Source organism: Trachypithecus francoisi, unplaced genomic scaffold, assembly GCF_009764315.1.
Source record: "Trachypithecus francoisi isolate TF-2019V2 unplaced genomic scaffold, Tfra_2.0 Lachesis_group8, whole genome shotgun sequence".
In the NCBI taxonomy this organism is placed as follows: domain Eukaryota; kingdom Metazoa; phylum Chordata; class Mammalia; order Primates; family Cercopithecidae; genus Trachypithecus; species Trachypithecus francoisi.
Genome location: NW_022681473.1, coordinates 93,566,094 through 93,592,166, shown reverse-complemented (window position 1 = coordinate 93,592,166; position 26,073 = coordinate 93,566,094). Strand labels below are relative to the sequence as shown.

Sequence of the window (26,073 nt, the reverse complement as noted above, 5' to 3'; positions counted from 1 at the left end):
AGCCCTTTGTCAGATGGGCAGATTGAAAAAATTTTCTCCTATTCTGTAGGTTGCCTATTCACTCTGATGATAGTTTCTTTTGCTGTGCAGAAGCTCTTTAGTTTAATTAGATTCTATTTGTCAATTTTGGCTTTTATTGCCATTGTTTTTGGTGTTTTATCATGAAGTCCTTGCCCATGCCTATGTCCTGAATGGTATTGCCTAGGTTTTCTTCTAGGGTTTATGGTTTTAGGTCTAACATTTAACTCTTCAATCCATCTTGAATTAATTTTTTGTATAAAGTGTAAGGAAGGGATCCAGTTTCAGTTTTCTACATATGGCTAGCCAGTTTTCCCAGCATCATTTATTAAATAGGGATTCCTTTCCCCATTGCTTGTTTTTGTCAGGTTAGTCAAAGTTTTTTTCTAATTCTCTGAAGAAAGTCAATGGTAGCTTGATGGGAATAGCACTGAATCTATAAATTACTTTGGGCAGTACAGCCATTTTCATGATATTGGTTCTATGGTGGTATATACGCATGGATTTTTTTTTCCCATTTGTTTATGTCCTGTCTTATTTTCTTGAGCAGTGGTCTATAGTTCTTCTTGAAGTGGTCCTTCACATCCCATGTAAGTTGTATTCTTAGGTATTTTATTCCCTTTGTAGCAGTTGTGAATGGGAGTTCACTCATGATTTGGCTCTTTGCTTTTCTATTATTGATGTATAGGAATGCTTCTGATTTTTGCACACAGATTTTATATCCTGAGATTTTGCTTAAGTTGCTTATTAGCTTAAGGAGTTTTTGGGCTGAGACAATGGGGTTTTCTAAAACCATGTTGTCTGCAAACAGAGACAATTTGACTTCCTCTATTCCTAGCTGAAGATCCTTTATTTCTTTCTCTTGCATCTTTGCCCTGGCCAGAACTTCTGATACTATGTTGAATAGGAGTTGTGAGAGAGGGCATCCTTGTCTTGTGCCAGTTTTCAAAGGGAATGCTTCTAGTTTTCGCTCATTCAGTATGATATTGGCTATGGGTTTGCCGTAAATAGCTCTTATTATTTTGAGATGTTCTATCAATACCTAGTTTATTGAGTTTTTAGCATGAAGGGTGTTGAATTTTGTCAAAGGCCTTTTCTGCATCTATTGAGATAATCATGTGTTTTTTGTCATTGCTTCTGTTTATGTGATGGATTACATTTATTGGTTTACATATGTTGAACCAGCCTTGCATCCCAGGGATGAAGCCAATTCATCATGGTTGATAAGGTTTTTAATGTGCTGCTTGATTTGGATTACCAGTATTTTGTTGAGAATTTTTGCATTGATGTTCATCAGGGATATTGGCCTGAAATTTTTTTTGTGTGTGTCTCTGCCACGCTTTGGTATCAGGATGATGCTGGCCTCATAAAATGAGTTAGGGAGGAGTCCCTCTTTTTCTATTGTTTGGAATAGTTTCAGAAGGAATGGTAGTAGCTCTTCTTTGTACCTCTTGTAGAATTCACTGTGAATCCATCTGGTCCTGGGCTTTCTTTTGGTTGGTAGGCTATGATAATTACTGCCTCATTTTCAGAACTCGTTATTGGTCTATTCAGGGATTCTACTTCTTCCTGGTTTAGTCTTGGGAGGGTGTATGTGTCCAAGTATTTATCAATTTCTTCTAGATTTTCTAGTTTATTTGCGTAGAGGTATGTATAGTATTTTCTGATGGTAGTTTGTATTTCTGTGGGATCAGCGGTGATATCCCCTTTATCATTTTTTGTTTTATCTATTTGATTATTCTCTCTTTTCTTCTTTTAGTCTAGCTAATGATCTATTTCTTAGTTTCTGAAAAAAAACCAGCTCCTGTATTCATTGATGTTTTGAAATGTTTTTTGAAGGGTTTTTCATGTCCGTATCTCCTTCACTTCTGGTCTGATCTTAGTTATTTCTTGTCTTCTGCTAGCTTTTAAATCTGTTTGCTCTTGCTTCTCTAGTTTTTTTAATTGTGATGTGAGGGTGTCAATTAAATAATCTTTTCCTTTGTTGTAACAACAACGTTTGTAAGTTACATTTGTAATGTTTAAGTATACAATACGGTATTGTTAACTCTAAGTTCTATGTTGTACAGTAGAACTTATTCATCTTCTGTGTTAAACTTTGTATCCTTTGTTAGGTTTTGATATCAGGCAGTGCTGGTCTCAGAAAAGTTAGGAATATAATCCCATCTCTTCTATTTTGTGGAAGAGTTTGCATAAAGTTGGCAGTATGTCTTCCTTAAATATTAGTTAGATTTTACCAGTGAATTCTAGAAGCTCTCATTGTGAGAAGGTTTTAAAAAATTCAACTTCTTTGATATAGGCTGTTAAGCTTATGCATTTCTTCTTGAATATGCTTTGGTGGTGAATTTCCTTTTTTTTTTTTTTTTTTTGAGATGGAGTCTTGCTCTGCCTCCCAGGCTATAGTGCAGTGGCAGAATCTTGGCTCACTGCAACCTCCACCTTCTGGGTTCAAACAATTCTTCTGCCTTAGCCTCCCGAGTAGCTGGGATTACAGGCATGTGCCACCACGTCCAGCTAATTTTTGTATTTTTAGTAGAGACAGGGTTTCAGCATGCTGGTCAAGTTGGTCTTGAACTCCTGACCTCATGATCTGCCCGCTGTGGCCTCCCAAAGTGCTAGGATTTCAGGCATGAGCCACCGCGCCCAGCAGTGGTGAATTTCTTTCAAGGAATTTGTACATTTCACCTAAGTTGTTGAATTTGTAGGCATAAAATTATTAGTAACATTCGCTTAATGTCTATAGGAACTGTAGTGATGTTCCGTCTCTAATTCCTGATACTTGTAATTTCTGACTTTTTATTTCCTGATCTCACTTTTGTATTAATTGATAAAGGTTATGTTTCCATCTTATGTCCTATTTTGGCTCATTATGCATACTTCTTTGGTCCTTTCATTTTTATCATTGTGTTATGACTTATGTACACATCTTTAACTTACCAGTTTACCTTCAAATAATAATGATAAAACTTTAGCATAGCATAAAGTCCTTACAATAATGTACTTCTGTTTTCATTTGCTAAATGAATGAAAAAGGACAAACTCTGGAAGTTAAAATGTCTTGCTAAAAAAGAGAAAGTATATTCTATTATCTTGGGATGATGATAGTATTAAGTTAGGGATACTAAAGGAAAATTTCAAAAGATTAGAGATTCTTGTTACATGCAGGCCTCTTTTTTTCTTAAATCAATAAAAATTGATTTACATTATAAGTATACATAATAAAATGTTGCTAAGTAAAGCTATAGAAGAGGGGGTAGGCAGAGTTCTATCCCAGTATTTGATAGGCCTTTGAAGATGAGTATATGGAGTTCAGTTCAAACAAAGCTGATAACTGCATCTTATAACAATCACTATAATTTAGCTGCTTGATCTAACAAAATGTTTAATGAGCAATAAGGTGGAAAGCTGATCTAGGAATCACAATATTAGAATTATAGTACGGGCTTTAATGCTTTACCAGGATGTAACTCCTTCACAGTCTTCCTAAGTAAAAGGAGGACGAGAATAGCAAATTTCATAAGGGCTACAAAAGTTCTGTATAAATAGTAAAGTGTTATTTAATATAAACATTACGTTTTAAAACATGAGGTGTCACCTTAAATGAAAAATATACAAATTATTCAACGTTTACAATTATTTGTCAAAATAGTTGGAGTGGAACTTTCCTAAGAACTAATTTGCATGCAAGTAAATAAACAATAAAAAGAGGCTTTTAACGAAAAATAAGGTCCCCAACCACTTTATAAAGATCAATGGTGGACATACTCATAAATGTTTACAGCGTGGAGTGGAGACAGATGAAAGGGTGACATAGCAGGTATTGCCTTCTTTGACGTGAATTCTGACTACAGTATTTCCCCAAAGTTGGCACGCATCTCAAGGGCTTCATAAAACAGATTGCAAGGAAACACACTGAGAATTTCTGATTCAGTAGCCTGGAGTAGGTTGGGGGTGGTACAAGAATTCATATCTCTGCCAAGTTCTTACGTGATGCTAATGATACTGGTCTGGAGACCACACTTTGAGAACCACTCCTATAAAGAGGGCCATGGTAGAGAAAGGAGTAAAGTGAAAGGAATAACCAGGCTAGCAAAGAAGATCTTAATTTTATAAATCTCAAAATTATATCATAAAGTTCTATATGTATATGTATGAACATATTTTAAGAAACTACATTCTTTGCTTCAATTTTTAAGGTGGTCAGTGATCAAAAAATGATTTCAAAATGATTAAACAGTTTTGAAAATTATCAAAGGACACAGGATCCAGCCGGGCGCGGTGGCTCAAGCCTGTAATCCCAGCACTTTGGGAGGCCGAGACGGGCGGATCATGAGGTCAGGAGATCAAGACCATCCTGGCTAACACGGTGAAATCCCATCTCTACTAAAAAATGCAAAAAACTAGCCAGGCGAGGTGGCGGGCGCCTGTAGTCCCAGCTACTCCGGAGGCTGAGGCAGGAGAATGGCGTAAACCCAGGAGGCGGAGCTTGCAGTGAGCTGAGATCCGGCCACTGCACTCCAGCCGGGTGACAGAGCCAGACTCCGTCTCAAAAAAAAAAAAAAAAAAAAAAAAAAAAAGACACAGGATCCACTAGCACATTTTTGCTATATTATTGAGGGACTCCCTGGTTTAAAAAATTAAAAAGCCATTTAGTGTTACCAACTTGCATGTTAGAATACATAGAAATGTATAACCAATAGATATGTTGGCTTTAAAAGAGGTTCAATTAATCAATACAACCTATCACTTTCTACTAAAATGGTACATTCTCTTAGTGATTATTCGGCAAGATAAAGCAATTTGGCATTTGAACCTTTGCAATTTTTGCCATATGTTTTAAAGCTTATGTTCTAACATGTAGAAGATAACTATTTTACAATATTGTTTTCTTTAACAAACAAATTATAAATATTGTGTATTTAAAAGAAAAGTTTTAGCGGATAATCATAAGTTATCAAAGAAATAAGTCATTATTCTCTCTAGGAAATTTCCTACTCCAATCATGTCACACATAGTAAAGAAAATGTCAAGTACTGAACTCTTTCCTAAAGCACATTAAATCATATGGCATCATACATAACTTGTCACATTCAAATGTAATAAAAAAATTAACTTTTATTTTGAAATAAATGGGGTAGTACTGATTCTCAGTTTTTGTTAAAACTCATTAGAAAGTAGATGTCAGAAAGTGTTTTACTGATCTGATCTTGGTGAAATTCGGACTAGTCTCATTTGAATTTCATCAAATAGCCTAAACTATTTCTAAGAATACCATCTGTGACAGAATTTAAACATGATTTGTAAAACATATTTTTCATCCTTTAAAAGAATTTTAACAAATTCATTTTCATAAAAATAATACAAATATTTCACAAGTAGTGATATTTTCTGAGGTTGCATTTCTCAATTCAAAGTATAATATAGAATACTTTATATATTAAAATTATCTGCATCTTACATAAATACACTTTAAGAAATAAGCCATCCAGTTTTGTTGCTATGTGAAATAATGAAATACTTAGATCTTGGTTCAAAGAAAAAAATATAAAATTTAAAAATTTATGACCCCTTTCTAAAATATTTTGGTCTTTTAATGAAAGAATTGTTTCATATAATTAAGCCCTTTTTGTTCTTTATCTTTCAACATAATCTAAGCCACATAAATTATAATCATAGAAAATGACTTAAATTATCCTTTTTTCAAGTGTTTATGCCACAAGTCACTGAGATAATTAACAGTAGAAACAAAACAAGAAACCAAATTTGCCCAGAAATCATATTTTAATCATAAGTACCTCAACAGCTACCCCTCGATTGATGTAATTTTCCTAATAATTGTAAAACCCTACTAAACTAAGCCTCCATTTTATACAATAAGCACAACTAATTTCCCACCCTAATACTGATATGATACCTTGAATATACCCTTCTGAAAGTGCTACCCTATATATCATAGCCTAAATCAATTATATCCTAATTATGAGCAACCCCCAACTAAACCTCTGCCAACTCAACTTTAAACCACTGGATTTCTAGAACTGTAAACGACTATGTATACTTATTTCTTCTTTCCTTGTTTTCTAACTTTTTATATTCAAGGATTTATGCAATTAATGTACCTTAATTATTTATAGCAAGACACTGAAAATGTCTAGATGGGTTTACACAACCCTATAAACAGATAGATTTGGTCTTGGTCTTTCCATTGGCTCTTAGTAAGATTACACACGCAAGCATCCCCACCCCAGTGAAAAATGCCCTCTATATTACCCAGATCAAAAGGAGCAAGTATCAAGCATGCACAAATGCAGCTCAAAATAGTTTGCTCAACCACACCCCCACGGGAAACAGTAATGATAAATATTTAGTAATAAACAAAAGTTTAAGCTATACTGATAAATAGGGTTGGTCAATTTCGGGCCAGCCACCGTGGCCACACCATTGACCCAAGCCAATAGAACTCGGCGTAAAGAGTGTTTAAGATCTGCCCTCAATAAAGCTAAACTCCATTTAAGTTGTAAAAAACTTAGGCTGAAATAAAATATACTATGAAAGTGGCTTTAATATCCTGAAGACACAACAGCTAAGATCCAAACTGGGATTAGATATCCCACTGTACTTAGCCCTAAACTGTAATAGTTACATTAACAAAACCATTAACCAGAATACTACAAGCAATAGCTTAAAACTCAAAGGACTTGGTGGTGCTTTATGTCCCTCTAGAGGAGCCTGTTCTATAATCGATAAACCCCAATCTACCTCACCACCTCATGCCCCCAGTGTATATACTGCCATCTTAGCAAACCCTAAAAAGGTTATAGAGTAAGTACAAGTAATACACATAAAAACATTAGGTCAAGCTGTAGCTCACGAGGTGGCAAGAAATGGGCTACATTTTCTATACCCAGAAAATCTCACAACAAATTTTATGAAATCTAAAGACTCAAGGAGGATTTAGCAGTAAACCAAGAGTAGAGTGCTTGGTTGAATAAGGCCATGAAGCACACACATACTGCCTGTCACCTTTTCAAATACTATTCTAGAAATCCTTAGTACTAAAAACTCTCTACACATGTATAGAGGAGATAAGTCATAACGTGGTAAGCATACTGGAAAGTGCACTTGGACAAACCAAAGTACAGTTTAATCCAAAGTATCTGGATTATACCCGGAAGATTTCATCACGACCTGATCACTTTGAGCCAAATCTCACCCCAAACCTCACTAAAGATATCATCAAATAATCTTAAACCATTTATCTTATATCAAAGTATAGGTGACACAAATTTTATCCTGGCACAATAGACATAGTACCATAAGGGAAAGACGAAAGAACTGAATCAAGCATTAAAAAGCAAAGACAAACCCTTATACCTTCTGCATAATGTAATAACCAGAAATAACTTTACAGAGAGACCCATAGCCAAGTCCCCCAAAACCAGATGAGCTACCCAAGAACAGCTGAAGAACACAACCACCTATGTGGCAAAATAGTGGGAAGATTCATGGGTAGCAGTGACAAACCTACTGAACCTGTGTTATGCCCAGACCGTTTATTCCCCGAAGAAGACCACCAGCGTCCAGAGTCAAAGCCAAGCGGCAAGGATCTTTAATGCAAGTTCAAACTTGGTCCCTCCGTTCTACAACATACAAGAGGGCCCGGAACAATGCATGCGCTTGCTTTTTATAGCTCGAGGAAAACAGGACTTGTAAAGTTGCAGAGGAATGAGGGAATTCTCTAGGTTACAGCATTACAATTGGTTAACATTTTAAGTTTATATATTTAGCAGTTTTTTTATTGGTTCCTGCGCTTTCACAAACGGCTGTGTTCTTATCGGGGACTTTCCAGGTGGTGTCTTTCTAAAGTTGAGATATATGGTAGTCTTTGAACTGAAAGATATATTGGTGGGGAGACATGGTGGGATGTGCCCAGGAAGTTGAGAGACATATGGAGGGGAGACATATGGTGGGATGTGTTTATACGGGGCTCCGGAAGTTGAGAGATATATGGTAAGCACTGGTAATTAGAACAGAAAAAGAACAAGACAGGGACTTTTACAATTCTTGTCTATACAACGTCAGGAATCTATAGATAACATGATCGGTTAGGTCCGGGGTCAACTTTTAACTAGGCTCAAGGCGCCGCCCGGGCTGTCTGCCTGTGAATTTCATTTGATCTCTTTCACCTGGTGATAGCTGGTTGTACAAGATAGAATCTTAGACAACTCCCATAGCAGATCCTCTAATAAAGGCCTCCTATTCATACTAGCCACATCAAACATAGCCGTCTACTTACCCACACAACTATTTAGTCCTCCTGTAAGTTTAACGGCTAAAGAGTGACAGATCTTTATACCCTAGGAAATAACCTTCCTCCAGAGAGTAAAAATTATTACCACCATAGTTGGCCCCAAAGCAGCCACCAATTAAGAAAGCATTCAAGCTCAACATCTAATTATTTTAAATCCTAATCACTCTACCGAACTCCTAATATTACATTGGACTTAATCTATTACTTAATAGAAGCAATAATGTTAATATAAGTAACATGAAGATATTCTCCATTGCATAAGCTTACATCAGACCGGAATAACCCACTGACGTTAACAGCCTAATATTAATAAGTGATATAATAAGGACCCTATTATTTATACTGTTAATCCAACACAGGTATTCCTGAAGGAAAGGTTACAAAAAGTAAAAAGAACTCGGCAAATCTTACCCTGCCTGTTTACCAAAAATATAACCTATAGCATTACCAGTATTAGAGGCACTGCCTGCCCAGTGATATATGTTCAACGGCCATGGTATCCTGACTGTGCAAAGGTAGCATAATCACTTGTTCCCTAAATAGGAACTTGTATAAATGGCCACACAAGGCTTCAGCTGTCTCTTACTTTTAATCAGTGAAATTATTCGGTGGGATATAAACAAATAAAATGAAAAGACCCTATGGAACTTTATTTCATTAATGCAAACAGAAACTCGCCCTAACCCATACTGCATTAAAATTTTTGGCTGGGGTCTTGGAGCATAATTCAACCTCTGAACAACCTAAACTAAGACTGCACTAGTCTAAGCGAGTCAACATATATTGACCCAATAATTTAATCAATGGAACAAGTTACCCTAGGGATAACAGCGCAATCCTATTCTAGAGTCCACATTGACAATAGGGATTACGACCTTGATGTTGGATCAGGCTATCCTAATGGTGTAGCTGCTATTAAGAGTTCGTTTATTCAACAATAAAGTCTACGTGATCTGAGTTCAGACTGAAGTAATACAGGTCGGTTTCTATCTATTTAATATTTCTCCTGTACGAAAGGACAAGAGAAATAGGGCCCACTTCATAAAGCACCCTCACCTCATAGATGATACTATCTCAATCTAACAAATCATCACACATCTGACCTGAGAACAGGGTTTAAGATGGCAGAGTCCGGCAACTGCATAAAACTTAAAACTTTATAAATCAGAGGTTCAACTCCTCTTCTTAACAATATGCCTATAATTAACCACCTCCTACTTATTATTCCCACTACAATTGCTATAGCATTCCTTACATTCATTGAATGAAAAATCTTAGGCTATACACAATTATGCAAAGGACCTAACATTGTAGGCCCCTATGGACTGCTTCAACCATTCGCTGACACAATAAAACTTTTCACCACAGAACCTTTATGACCCTCAGCATCTACTGTTACCCTTTATATTATTGCTCCAACCCTGGCCCTTTCTATCGCTCTCCTCTTGTGAACTCACCTCCCTACAGCAGATCCTCTAACTAATTTTAATAAAGGCCTCCTATTTATACTAGCCACATCAAGCCTAGCCATCTATTCTATGATCAGTATGAGCATCTAATTCAAATTATGTACTAATCAGCACATCACAAGCTGTAGCCCAGACAAATTTCATATGAAGTCACCCTAGCCATTATCCTATTATCAGTTGTGATAAGTGACTAATTTTACTTACATGCACTCATCACAATGCAAGAATTTCTCTGACTATTCCTACCATGATGGCCCCTAGCCATAATCTGATTTATCTCCACACTAGCAGAAACTAACTGGGCCCCTTTTGAGCTAACAGAAGAAGAATCAGAGCCTCAGGCTTCAACATCGAATATGCTGCAGGTTCATTTGCCCTCTTCTTCATAGCATAATATATGAATATTATCATAATTTCTAAGAGCACTACACAGCATACATTCACCAGAACTCTATACCACAAATTTCATTATCTCAAGACACTCCTTTTACTACCCTGTTTTTATGAATTCGAACAGCATACCGTTTCTGCTACGACCAACTCATGTATCTCCCATGAAAAAATTTTCTACCACTTACACTAGCATTCTGCATATATCTCAATGCCTATTCTAATTTCCAGCATTCTATCTCAAACATAGATGTCTGATAAAAGAATTACTTTGATAAACAATAGAGGTTTAAATCCTCTTATTTCTAGAAATATAAGAATTGAACCTACCCCTGAAAATCCAAAATTCTCCATGCTACTTATTATGCCACGTCCTAAAGTAAGGTCAGCTAAATAAGCTATCGGGCCCACACCCCGAAACTGTTGGTTATATCCTTCTCGTACTAATTAATCCACTAGCCCAACTTATTATTTCTTTAAGTATTTTCACAGGAACTCTTATCACAATACTAGGCTCACACTAATTTCTCATCTGGACAGGCCTAGAAATAAACATATTAGCTCTTACTCCAATCTTAATTTAAAAAAATAAATCCCCATCCTGGAGAAGCAGCCACCAAATATTTCCTTACACAAGCAATCGCCATCTATAATTCGTATGACAGGTATCCTTTCCAATAACCTGTACTCTGGACATGGACAATAAATACTATTAATCAATTTTCATCCTTAATAACAGCCCTAGTAATAAAACTAGAAAGAGCCCTCTTCATTTCTGAGTCCCAAAAGTGACTCAAGGAGCCTCCCTAATGTCTGGCATACTTCTCCTCACATGACAAAAACTAGCCCTATCTTAATTATATTTCAAATTTTCCCATCCATAAACACAAATAGTCTATCACAATTTTATCCATTATGGTGGGCAGTTGAGGAGGACTTAATCAAACATAACTGTGCAAAATCCTAGCCTACTCCTCAATTAGTCATATAGGTTGAATAATAGCAGTACTAATTTATAACCCAAGCATTACTATTCTTAACCTGATTATTTATTTTTAACAATCACGGCATTCCTAGCACTCACTCAACCTGAGGATAAGCACTACAACCCTGTCACTATCTCATGCCTGAAGCTAACATGGTTAACACCTATAATCCCACTAATTCTATTATCCCTAGGAGGTTTACCTCCACTAACAGGATTTCTGCCTAAATGAGCCATCATTCGAGAATTTACAAAAAACAATTGTCTTATTACCCCAACCATTATAGCTCCTCCATAACCCTACTCTACCTATACTTTTATATATGCCTAATTTATTCTATCTCAGTAACAATATTCCCCACATATAATATGAAAATAAAATGACAATTTGAAAGCACAAAACTCATACTACTCCTCCTCTCACTTATGTCTTCTACCTTCCTTTTACTCATCTCTCCAATAATATTAATCATAACTTAGAAATTTAGGTTAAATAAGACCAAGAACCTTCAAAGCCTTTAGTAAGTAAATTACACCTAATTTCTGTAACAGATCTAAGGACTGCAAGACTATTCTGCATCAATTGAATGCAAAACAATCACTTTAATTAAGCTAAGCTCTTGCTAGATTGGTGGAATTCAAACCACCAATTTCGTTAACAGTTAAACACCCTAATCAACTGACTTTAATCTACTTCTCCTGCCATTGTGGGGGAAAGGCAGGAGAAGCCCCAGCAGGATTGAAGCTGCTCCTTTGAATTTGCAATTCAACATGAGAAATCACCTCAGGGCTGGTAAAAAGAGGCCTTGACCTCTGTGTTTAGATTTACAGTCTAATGCTTACTCACTCATTTTACCTTTTTTTCACTTATGTTTATCAATCATTGATTGTTTTCAACTAACCACAAAGACATCAGAACACTATATCTGTTATTTGGTGCATGAGTGGGAATAGTGGGCACTGCTTTAAGCCTCCTAATTCGAGCAGAATTAGGCCAACCAGGAACTCTGCTAGGAGATTATCAGATTTATAACGTTATTGTTACAACCCACGCATTTGTATTAATCTTCTTTATGGTCATAGCAATCATAATTGGAAGTTTTGGTAACTGACTAGTCCCTCTGATAATTGGGGCACCCGACATAGCATTTCCCTGGATAAATAATATGAACTTCTGACTTCTCCTCCCCTTTCCTGCTTGCATCCTCAACGGTAGAAGCTGGCGCTAGAACGCGCTGAACTATTTATCCCCCTTTAGCAGAGAACCTAACTCATGCAGGAACCTCTGTAGGTCTAACCATCTTCTCACTCCACTTGGCTGGTGTTTCTTCTATTTTAGGAACCACTAACTTTATTACAGTTTAATATAAAACCCTCAGCCTTATCCCAATATCAAATATCCCTTTTCGTCTGATCAGTCACCATTACAGCAGTCCTTCTCCTCCTTTCTCTCCCAGTTCTAGCTGCCAGCATTACCATACTATTAACTGACTGTAACCTCATACTACTTTTTTTGACCCTGCTGGGGGAGGCAACCCTATCTTGTATCAACATTTATTCTGATTCTTTGGTCACCCTGAAGTCTATATCCTTATTCTACCAGGCTTTGGAATAATCTCCCATATCGTAACATACTATTCTGAAAAAAAAGGAACCATTTGGGTATATGGGGGCATAGTATGAGCTATAATATCAATTGGCTTCCTAGGGATTATAGTATGAGCTCACCATATATTTACAGTAGGAACAGACGTAGACACACGGACATACTTCACTGCCACTACTATAATTACTGCTATTCCTACTGGCGTCAAGGTCTTTAGCTGATTAGCTACAGTGCACGGCGGTAACATCAAATGATCTCCCGCAATATTCTGAGTCCTAGGATGCATTTTCCTATTCACAGTAGGAGGTCTAACCGGCATTGTACTAGCTAATTCAGCACTAGACATTATCTTACATGACACACATTATGTTGTAGCCCATTTCCACTACGTCCTATCAATAGGAGCAGTATTCGCCATGGTACGGTGCTTTGTCCACTGATTCCCCTCATTTTCAGGTTATACAATTAATCAGACTTAGTCTAAAATCCACTTCACCGTTATATTTATAGGTGTTAATTTAACCTTTTCCCCACAGCACTTCCTCAGCCTATCCAGTATGCTCCAACGTTACTCTGATGATCTCGATGCGTATACCACATGAAATATTATCTCATCAGTAGCCTCATTTATCTCACTAACAGCGGTTATACTAATAATTTTTATGAACTGAGAAGCCTTTGCTTCAAAATGAAAAGTTCTAACAACTGAACAGTCATCTACTAATTTAGAGTGACTTTACGGCTGTCCACCACCTTACCACACATTCGAAGAAGCAACCTATGTGAAAACCTAAGCAAAGAAGGAAGGAATCAAACCTCCAGAAACTGGTTTCTAGCCAATCCCATAACCTCTATGGCTTTCTTGATAAGATATTAGTAAAATCATTACACAACTTTGTCAAATTTATAGGTCAAACCCTGTATGTCATAATGGCTCATCCAGTTTAGTTAGGCCTTCGAGGTGCTACATCCTCTATTATGGAAGAATTACTCACTTTCCATGACCACACTCTTATAATTATTTTCCCAATTAGTTCCCTGGTCCTATATATTATTTCCCTAATACTCACAACGAAATCAATTCATACTAACACCATAGATGCCCAAGAAATCGAGACTGTCTGAACTATCTTACCTGCCATTATCTTAATTTTAATTGCCCTTCCATCCCTACGTATTCTATATAAAACAGATGAGGTTCACAACCCTTCTATTACCATCAAAACAATTGGTCACCACTGATACTGAAGCTATGAGTGTACAGAATATGAAGAGTTAGGCTTTGATTCTTATGTAACCCCAACAGCAGACTTAAAGCCAGGAGAGCTTTGACTCCTTGAAGTTGATAACCTAACAGTTCTCCCAATAGAGATACCCATCTGTATATTAGTCTTATCAAAAGCCGTCCTACACTCATGAACTATGCCCTCATTAGGCATCAAAAGAGATGCAATTCCTGAACACTTAAACTACCTTGACTGCTACATGACCAGGCCTCTACTATGGACAGTGCTCAAAAATTTGTGGGTCTAACCACAGTTTTATACCTATTGTCCTAGAATCAATTCCCTTAAAAAATTTCGAAACCTGATCCACAACCACACTAGAATACCACTGTGAAGCTACTTAGCTTTAACCTTTTAAGTTAAAGATTGAGAGGTCTGCACTTCTCTGCAGTGAATGCCTCAACTAGATTATTTCCACATGATCTACTGTTATCTTGTCAATAATCATAACTTTATTCTACATTATTCAGTTAAAACTATCAAATGTCATTTATTACACACCCCCTACACAAAAAATAATCAAAACGCAAGAACATTTAACCTCTTGAGAATTAAAATGAATGAAAATTTATTCACCTCTTTTATTACCCTGACATTTCTAGGTCTACCCGCAGTAGTATTAACCATTTTATTTCCCACCGTACTATCTAACCTCCAATCATCTAATTAGTAATTGACTGATCTCCATTCAACAATGAATAGTTCAACTTGTACTAAAACAAATAATAATTGCTCATAACATTAAAGGACAAACCTGATCCCTAATACTGATATCCCTAATTTTCTTCATTGTCTCGACCAATCTCCTCGGGCTTCTACCCCATTCATTTACACCAATTATCCAATTTTTTTTTTTTTTTTTTTTGAGACGGAGTCTCGCTCTGTCGCCCAGGCTGGAGTGCAGTGGCCAGATCTCAGCTCACTGCAAGCTCTGCCTCCCGGGTCTACGCCATTCTCCTGCCTCAGCCTCCCGAGTAGCTAGGACTACAGGCACCCGCCACCTCGCCCGGCTAGTTTTTTGTATTTTTTAGTAGAGATGGGGTTTCACAGTGTTAGCCAGGATGGTCTCGATCTTCTGACCTCGTGATCCACCCATCTCGGCCTCCCAAAGTGCTGGGATTACAGGCTTGAGCCACCGTGCCCGGCCTCCAATTATCCAATTATCAATAAATTTAGGTATAGCAGTCCCCTTATGAGCAGGCAGTCATTATAGGCTTCCGGTTTAAAAGAGAAAATCTCCTTAGCCCACTTTTTACCACAAGGCAGACCCATACCACTTATTCCTGTATTGGTAATCATTGAGACTATTAGCCTATTCATCCAACTGATAGCACTAGTTGAACAATTAACAGCCAACATTACAGCTGGCCACCTACTAATATACTTAATCGGAGAGCCACACTAGTACTATCAACTATTAGTCTTCCCACAGCTTCAATTGCTTTCATTATTTTAATCCTACTAACCATTCTCGAATTCGCCCTAGCCCTTAAGCCTCTATCTACATGACAATACGTAATGACCCACCAAACACATGCACACCATATAGTCAACCCCAGCCCCTGACCATTAACAGGGGCTCTCTCAGCTCTTCTAATAACATCTGGCCTGGCCATGTGATTTCACTTCAACTCTACAACTCTTTTAACCCTAGGTCTATTAACCAATACACTAACTATACACTAACTATTAACCACTGATGATGTGATATTATCCAAGAAAGGACATTTCAAGGCCACCATACAACCACTGTCCAAAAAGGCCTCTGTTATGGAATAATCCTATTTATTATCTCAGAAGTATTCTGTGCTGGTTTCTTCTGGACATTTTCCCACTCTAGTCTAGCTCCTACACCAGAATTAGGGGGACACTGACCCTCAACAGGCATTTTCCCCCTCAACCCCTTAGAAGTACCCCTCCTGAATACATCTGTATTACTTGCATCAGGAGTTTCAATTACTTGAGCTCACCACAGCCTAATAGAAGGTAGTCAAAAACAGATAATTCAAGCACTATCCATCACAATTACTTCAGGTATTTACTTCACCCTCCTATAAATCTCAGAATATTTTGAAACCTCCTTCACTATCTCTGATGGGGTACCTCTTACCTCTTCACTATCTCTGATGGGTTACCAATTACCTCTTACATTTTTTAGTAATATCACATAGAACCATCTTGAAATATCTTATTCCAGGCCCTAACTTAACTTCCTGAGATGAGAATTACAGTACCCTACATGGTATTCCTATTTCTATAAACTTATTTTGCACAATGATACCAGATAAATACTTGAAGAGCTTTTCATAGTAAAATTATCCTAAAATAACAATAACAAGAACAACATTTGTAGGGTGCTTGCTATGTACCAAGCACTTTACTGATGTTTTACTTCTTGTAATAATCCCATGAGGTAGGTGCCATTATTACCCTCATTTTACAACGAGAAAAGCGAAGTTTAGAGATGCTTAATTAACCTACCCAAGGTTACACAGTTGCCATGTGGTAGAACAGAACTCAAACAGGCAGACATATTCCAGAGGCCACATTCTTAGCCATTTTGCTATATTATTTCTACATATAAATATAATTATTGCCTGCAGCATTTAATCCAAGTTCCTTTCTTTGGCTTTAAAGACCTCAAAATCTAATCCAATCCTAATTATACTTCATTGTGTACCAGTCCTATTAGACTTACTGTTCTCTTCTACATGTCATCTTCCTATATTATTATTTTCTCTTCTAATTCAACAGCAATTTGTCTTACTGATACATTTTGTTCTCTACAGCATATAGTTGGATAAAGAAATTTACTCTCAAGGGCATTTATATTTTGATATATAAATTTGAAGCATTTACATTTATTATGACAACAGGACATACCCAGATTCAAATCGTGATTCTGGAACTCTTTGCTGTGTGACTCTGGTTATGTAACACCCCACTGCCTCAAATTCATCACAGTAAAACAGAGATAATAGTATGTCACTCAGAATGTTACTGTGGTGATTAAATGAGTTAACTAAGTCAAGTTCTTAGAAAGGTTAGAATCCTTTCCAACTAGTTCCTTCACTGTGCCAAGAATCTTCCATGACTGACACTATATCTACTCCAAATTAAAAACAAATTAGTTACAATCTGTGGTACAAATCAAACTATAGTATTTTGATAATCACAGTTGATTAACAGAAATGGCAATCTATGCACAAAGAAAAAGCAATGCAAAACAGATTCTTTTTCAAGGTAAAAAAGAAGATAAGGATGCCAGAGTAGACGTTTCTGTATATGTAGAAAAGCACTGGATATTTTAATGTTAGTATATATATGAGTGTAGGAAGTTCCAGGAAGGCTATTGTTTTATATTCAAACAGAATATAAACAGAGAGGACTTTTAGATTGCCTATATTGAGTATAAACAGCAAGGCGGTGGGGGGGGGGGGGGGCGGGGGGGAAGAAAACTTAATTCCTATAGTACTCCAGTGAAGTATTTTCCAGATACCAACTTCTGCAAAGTTTCTATTCTCCAAACAGCTAAAATAAATCTATGCAGAACATCTCATATTTTTGTTTCTATGAAATAGCTATAAAATACATGGATTTTACTATCATTTAAAATGGTCCAATTTTTCAGCACAAGAAGTGTTGATTTCCCCTTCTTCTAAAAGTATCTAGACTTTTCACTGGTAACCATCATTTCCTTACTCTCAGTATATGGGTTACAGGCAAAGATAAATCCATCCCCAGCTCTAAGAAGAGGCATTTGGCTGAAGCTGTGGTCAGTGAGAGCTTTGCACACACTGCCCACTGAACTAGTATGGGAACAGGCATAACACATGAGCCAACTGGTTTTAATCAAAGCAAATCCTAAGGTTTTTGTGTGCATTACTAGAAAACAGGTGTTCTTTCTGTTGGACTTGGAGCTCAGAATATAAAACTCAAGCTCATGTATAGGGGACCTGCCCCAAAGTGAAATCAACATAGATTTCATTATATACAACACTAGATAGTTACTAGTCAACTACATAAGCTGACACCCTAATGACAATTTAAGTTCTTACATAAGCTGGCATAATGCTAGATACCACTGGATTCTTCAGTTACATCAGCCAATTAATTTTTATATGGCTTAAGCCAGTGTGACTTGGGTCTTCTGCTACTATTAACTATATATTCCTAACAAATATATGTGTGATGGAGGAGTCACTTATAAAAATGAAATAAAAATACATACAGTTAGTACTCACTTACCTTTTGATTTAATAAAGCACTTGCCAATTTTTGTACTTCTGAACTCAATAAAGTAGTTCCTCTGATGACTTTGCTGAGAGCAGCAAGAGACTGGTGAACACTTTGTACTAAACGAATAGCATTAAATTGTTCAAGAATGATGAATGACAATATTGGAGATCTTTGTCGATCATTAGGAGGAGGCACTTTCTGATGTATCAGGTTTGAATTCTAAAAGAAAAATGTTATAATATTTACTGAATAGTAACACAGATCACTGATATATAAAACGCTTTGAAACTTATTTAAACCTTTTGTTCTATTCCATTTTAAAAATTGTTTTTGAAATGCTTTTATTTATAAATGGTCAAATGTATTAAGTCAGCAAATACATAGGAAGGGAATTCTGGAGTTCATCAACATTTAAAGTGGTGTGTGGACCAGGCACGGTGGCTCCCGTCTGCAATCCCAGCACTTTGGGGGGGCCAACGCAGGTGAAGCATTTGAGGTAAGGAGTTTGAGACCAGTCTGATTAACATGGTGAAACCCTGCCTCTACTAAAAATACAAAAAAAAAAAAATAGCCGAATATGGTGGTGTGCACCTGAAACCACAGCTACTCAAGAGGCTGAGGCAGGAGAATTGCTTGAACCCAGGAGAGGGAGGTTGCACTGAGCCAAGATCATGCCACTGCACTCCAGCCTGGATGACAGAGTGAGACTCCATCTCAAAAAAGAAAAGAAAATAGAAAAAATGGCATCCTGTAAGTCAATGCAAATAGATCAGAACAGCTGCAATACTACTCAACCACTACAAAGAGAGCAGAAGAGATCACGGTTTTAAAATAAAATGTGAATGGGCATTTATTTCAATTTGAAAATTACAACACCAAACCAGAGTAAGACCAAAAACAAAATCTTGTGCTCAAGATCAGTGAACATTATATCTTAGTATTTATTTCTATATATATCCTTCAACAGAGGCTGTGACATATGACAGTTCTGGGGTTTCTTAAGAAAAACTGAAGGAATCCCATTTGTTTCAAAATAGCTTATGTGATTAAGAGAAAAAAATCACTTTCAATAATGAAAAGAAAAAGATCACTTTCAAAAATATCCTAAAAGTGTCAAAGAGCTGCCAAGAAATAATTGTGGAAAGTGCTATTCTCTTACCTACTACTCATTATCTTAAATTTTCGCTATGTATTCTGCTTACAATCTTCATTAAGGATCCCTTCTCCTCATTCTACTAGTTGCCACATTGACAAGTCTATGGTGGCACTGTTGCTTTTTCATCTATGTAGCATAATAAGTAATTTAACGTACCATGGTTATTGCCATTAAATAAATCAACATTAAGTAAATTTTATTAGCATAAAATCATTCCTAAAAGCAGATTCAGCCTATGAGCTTAAATACTGACATTTTTATCCCTATCACTGCTATATTTACATTATTAATACTCTGAAATCGTTTTTGAGATACACACATACTGAATCCAGAGGGGGAAAAAAGTCTAATATTATGAAAAATTAATTAGAATTAACTACTTGTCAGAGCATGCAATAAGTAATATTTAGCACATCTCCATCCTAAATCAACTAAGTAATAAAATTCAAATAAAATTTGAGTTATAGACCTTCTGTAATCCTTTATATTAAAACAGGGTTCCTAGCAGTAAATAATATGTGGTATTTAAATATTTATCAATCATATACTAAGCAAGATTAACAAGTACTAATTTAGTTTGTTTCAAAGTATATTTTGTGGATTTTAATCCATTTTATTAGGTTGATAGCACTGTTTGCACTGTCACTTAATAGAACAAAAACACTCAAACTTAGATCATTGAAGCAAGATTCCATTTATCTACAATCTGAGAAAATAGGTAGCTAAATGTATTAAACATTTTATTATTTATTTATTTACTTTTTGAGAGGGTCTTACTCTGTCACCAAGGCTGGAGTGGCTCACTGCAGCCTCGACCTCTTGGACTCAGGTGATCCTCCCACCTCAGCCTCCTGAATAGCTAGGAATACAGGCACCTGTCACCACACCCAGCTATTTTTTGTATTTTTTGTAGAGACAGGGTTTTGCCATGTTGCCCAGACTGCTCTCAAACTCTGGGACTCAAGTGATCAACCTGCCTTGACCTCCCAAAACTCTAGGATTACAGGCATGCACCACTATGTCCAGCCTAAACTTTTTAAAAGGTTGATTTAGCAATCCCCACAATATCCAAGCTGAAAATAACTCAATTCTAAAAATAAATACAGCTGCTTTAAGCATTCTCAAAAGATGAATGGAGCATATTTTTGCAGTAGCAACATGTTAAATTGTATGTTACATAGTCTTGAAAATAAACTTATTATTTATAATTCAAATACAGCTAACAATCACAAAATGAGTATGTTACAACAACTATGCAGTATGCTTTCTGATGAAACTAGCAAGTGACAGCCATATGTTTACTCAATTGATTACTAGGGATTTCTTTAATGAGTAAGTACAATTGATTGAATTGTATATTTTTGAAGGCTTGCTTCTGACATTTTAAGGTTCATCTTGTCCTTAAAAAGTTCAGTGTATACAAACAAAATCATTATCTGATCATGGAGCTGCTAGGAGGGAATAAGGTTTTCTTTTCTTAATTCCTTTCTGTATGCTTTTCTTTCTCTCATTCTGTCTCTTTATTTATTTTTATTGATTTAGAGGATACAAGTGCAGGTTTCTTACATGTATATAATGCATAGTGGTGAAGTCCACGCTTTTAAAGTACTCATCACCTATGAAGTACAATGTTCACTATTCAGGTATTTTTTCAACCCTTACCCACCTCCCACCTTTTACAGTGCCCCATATCTATTATTCCACTTTGTATGTCCATGTGTACCCATTGTTTAGCTCCCATTTATAAGTCAGAGCATGTGATATTTGACTTTGTTTCTGAGTTATTTCACTGAGCATAATGGCCTCCAGCTCCATCCACATTGCTACAGAAGACATAATTTCATTATTTTTTATGGCTGAGTGGTACTCCATGGTGTGTATGTGTATACAGGTTATCAATATTTTAAAACTTAACTCTTAAGGAAAATCATTTAGGCAAGAAAAATTTGTCTAATTTGCTACAATTTAGGTGTGAAACCAGGTTGTTTGTGTTTTAACTGAAATAATTTCCTAGGTGGGATACTATTTTAGACCTAAGTGAATGGATGACACATGAAAGTAGTATTCTTTTTGTTTGTTGATAATTGAGCTTTTAGAAATGATTCTCTCTCAGAAAGAATTTTTGTCACCAGAGTACACTCAAGCAATGGCTAGACCAGAGTTTAGCATGTTTTTCTGTAAAAGTCCAGACAGTAAACATGTCAGGCTTTGTGGGCCATAAGGTCTCTGTTGCAAGGACTCAATTCTGCTGTTGTAGGATGAAAATAGTCACAGACAATACAAACAAATAGGCACAACTGGGTTTTAATAGAACTGTATTTACAAAAACTAGCAGCAGGCTGGATTTGGCCTATTCCTGAGCTGCAGTTTGCCAACCTCTCAGCTAGATTCTTGGTTGTGCAAGGTGTCACAGGGATTGATATAGAGTCTAGATAACATCAGAGTCCTCAGATATGTGACTCAATGAAATTTGTAAGATGTAAAATGTAGCCTCTGCTGTGTGTATTTATCCATAGCTTATAAAACAGTAACCAACAAATGGACAAAGGTATTTTTTTTTCCAGATAATATGATCATGTCTTGGTTCAATGTATGTTTTCTATGATAAGAAAGATAAAGATAACAAAAGACTTAATGAACAGTCACTTTGAAAAGCAAACAAGGCAATTAGAAGTAGAAACAAAGTTGGAGTGGCTCTGTAAGGGTTATAGAAAAGGGAGAAATACCTTCACTTCCAAGTAATGGAAATTCTACCTTTGCCCTCAAGTAACTCTTCATTCCTCTTTAGATAATCATTTCCTAACATCTGGGCAGAAGCCTTTCCCAAATCTTAGTCTACATAGTTCTGGAAGAGTTGATTCAACTCAGTTCCACAAAATAATTTGTAACTTGAATTGGGGCTTAACTAATGAGAGTGTTCCATTCTCCTGACCACAGTGACTGGTTCAGGGATGGTAGCATGACCAGAGACAATGAAATGTGGTAAGAATTCTGCTGGGTATTCTGAAAAATAGGTAACTGTTTCTTTCTACTAGACTTGAACCTGAGGGATCATAAGTTAGAGAATAGCTGCAGTAATTCTGTGGTAATAAAGAAAGGCTGTATGAAAAATGGTGCCAACACACAGAACAAACTGTGTGTTTGTACATATATATAAATATACATGATATATATGTATATCAGTGATACAATGATCATATGTAATATACATGATCATACATATGTATATATTTCAGCTCATCAGATCTTTCAGAATATATATTATATATGAGGATATATATATAATACAAAATAAATATATATGTATATAGAAATCACTGTGTCCTCATGACATTCAAGTTCCTTGAAATAAGCTATGAAAAAAACCATTTTAACACCTTCAGTCATGTACACCACAAATTTCCATTTTTCACATAAGTCAGTTTGAGCTGAGTTTTCCAATTACTTGCAATATAAAATATCTTAACTGATTAATGCAAGTTCAACAGACAACTTTCTCTAGCATCTACAATCAGAAAGGTCAAAATAATACATATCTGCATTAAATTATGCCCATATCTGCATATCTGTACATTATGTACATATCTGCATTAAATTAAATCCACAAGTAGATTTCTGGCAAAACTGTGAAAGAGGAGAGTAGGGAAGGGAATAAAAAAGGAAAGAAAATAGCATTATGAGTTTGTTGAGTTCAAAGAGTTGAAAGATTATAGAATTTCTGGCCACCCATTTCATAGGATAGCTGGCTGCCTCACTATACCAAAAGCCAGTTATTAGTGGACAGAGCTTAGATTTCTAAACCTTTTATACCTAGTAACAACTATAGTCATACCTCAGGGGACTGGAATCCCCCCTCCTTCCACAGCACAGGATATCCACGTCGCAATTACTTTTCCACCGACCTTATTTCAAACAAAAGCTCCTTTGTATTAGGCTCTGTTTGTCCACTAATAACTGGCTTTTGGTACAGTAAGGCAGATGGCTGTCCTGTAAAATGAGTGGCCAGAAATTCTATAATCTTTCAACTCTTTAAACTCACCAAACTCATAATGCTATTTCTTTCCTTTTTTATTCCCTTCCCTACCCTCCTCTTGGTACTGAGCTTCCCTCAATACCAAAATCCGTGGATGCTCAAATCCCTTATATAAAATGGGATAGTATTTGCACATAAACTGCACACATAATCCTGTATACTTTAAATAATCTCTGGGTTACTTATAACACCCAATACAATGTAAGAAGCATTATGTAAGTAGTTGTTATACTGTATTGTGTTTTTTATTTCAGAATATTTTCAATCTGTGGTTAGTTGAATTTGCAGATGTGGAACCTACAGATTCAGAGATGCACATTCCTTTTCATACCAGATTATCAAGTGGATCAAATAAAACCCAAACAGTCACGTTTTACTTGCAATTAAAGATATGTTATTTAAATGAGCAATCAGAATTCAACCAGGGGAAGTATATAATACCCAATAAATTGTTTAAATCAGAAGTGTTGAAGAGCTGAAATAAAAGGCAAAAATGCAGTAAATTAGATGAAGTAAAGCCAAGGCTGAAAGAGAAGGGGAGTTGATATGATTTGGCTGTGTCCCCACCCAAATCTCATCTTGAATTCCCATGTGTTGTGGGAGGGACCCAGTGGGAGGTAACTGAATAATGGGGGTAGGTTTTTCCCATGCTGTACTCGTGATAGTGAATAAGTCTCACGAAATCTGATGGTCTTATAAAGAGGAGTTCCCCTGCACAAGCTATCTCTCTTTGCCTGCCCGCATCCACGTGAGAAGTGACTTACTCCTCCTTGCCTTCCACCATGATTGTGAGGCCTCCCCAGTCATGTGGAACCGTAAGTCCATTAAACCTCTTTCTTTTGTAAATTGCCCAGTCCTGGTGTGTCGTTATCAGTAGCATGAAAATGGACTAATACATGAGTATTCTGAAAGATCTGAGGCATGGAAGCTAATGCTATAAGCTATTACGTATTTCTAAAAGAAAAATCAGGAGGAACCTACAGAGCACTAATACAAAGGAACTTTTGTTTGAAATAAGGTTGGTTTAAAAGTAATTGTGATTTTGCCATTTTAATAAAAACTATGAAACTCTCAAAGCATATGAAATTAGCAAATAATTTTAAAGCAAATTATTTTTAAAAGTAGTCTATTAATAGAAAAGATAGCACATTAATAAACATTTTTATTTCTAGGAAAGTATTTTTAATATGATATCTGCTCCATAATTTGGCCTGAGGAATGATTCTGCTCTGTGAAGCTATCAAGTAAAGAGGCAATCTAGTAGAATAATAGAGTAACAATAAAATCTCACATTAAGAGGCCTAACATAGACCATGATATTTAAGAGGAAGAATGGCTAATTTTCATGGAGCACTATGTGTCAGGCATATGCCTTTCAATACAAAGTTATTTTGTTACATTTTAAGTTTTGGCTGGGCGCTGTGGCTCACGCCTGTAATCCCAGCACTTTGGGAGGCCGAGATGGGTGGATCACCTGAGGTCAGGAGTTCGAGAGCAACCTGGCCAACATGGTGAAACCCCGTCTCTACTAAAAATACAAAAATTAACTGGGCATGGTGGTGCACACCTGTAATCCCAGCTACTCAAGAGGCTGAGGCAGGAGAATCACTTGAACCTGGGAGACGGAGGTTGCAGTGAGCTTAGATTGCATCATTGCACTCCAGCCTGGGCGACAAGAGTTAAACTCTGTTTCAAAAAAAAAAAAAAAAGAAAGAAAAAAAAAAAGAGTTTCAGGAATATAAGAGTGTGAGAGAAGGGTGGGTTATGAATAATAACATAGAATATCATACATTTGAGATTTTTGTACCTGCTTAAAGGAAACCAATAGGAAGACCTTTTTTTTTTTTTTTTCAAAATTGACTTACACTGAAAAGTTTATCTTTTCTTCCATGCCCACCTAAAAATCAAATGATGTATATTTTTCCATGAAATGCCTTTTGGTGTGCTTTATGTGCATGACTGATTCTTAGAAAGTCAATAAGATAGCCCAAAATACTTTGTGTGTGTGTGTGTGTGTGTGTGTGGTGTTTTAAAGTATGAGAAGAGCCCAACTGCTCTCAAAGAGTAAGCCAGTTGGTTCATAACTTTATGGCTAAAAGGAAGAGTTAGCATTTCAACAGCTACTGTACAGACTCAATGAGAAAACAGTAATTCCAACACCACATAACATCACCACCGAACTAAAAAAGGAAGTCTACAAACACAGCATAATCATTTAATACACATATGACTTATTTCACAGTTGCTCAAAATAAAAAGATTATCTCAGCTTCTATTTCAAGTAGGGCTAGCTACTGCTGAAAACAACTAAAAATGTTGAACAACATATTAAAGCATATTCTTAAATGCACCCAAATGTAACTGTGAGTTCAGAAGTAAGGCATGATTATTCAGAAAGCTAAGTGTTGAGTTTTCAATCTTCATCTTTATTTACCTCATCTTGAATGTGAATAAAGGTATTCTAGATCACCAATTTCTTATTAATTCTCTCACAGTAACTAAGTGTGTTGCCCCTACCTTCTTGTCCCAGGTCTTATTTCTGGGGCAGCCACATGAAAACCAGATGAATTATCCTATTCA

The 26,073-nt window shown here is 36.3% G+C and overlaps 1 protein-coding gene across 1 annotated transcript in view; it reads right to left on the bottom strand.

Moving 5' to 3' along the window:
• DYNC2H1 (dynein cytoplasmic 2 heavy chain 1) overlaps positions 1–26,073 on the bottom strand; it is a 386,039-nt gene that overhangs the window by 62,724 nt on the left and 297,242 nt on the right. Inside the window, exon 84 of the mRNA XM_033204903.1 lies at positions 18,314–18,523. Within this exon, the coding sequence (XP_033060794.1) occupies positions 18,314–18,523 (210 nt within the window). The remainder of the gene's footprint in view (positions 1–18,313; positions 18,524–26,073) is intronic.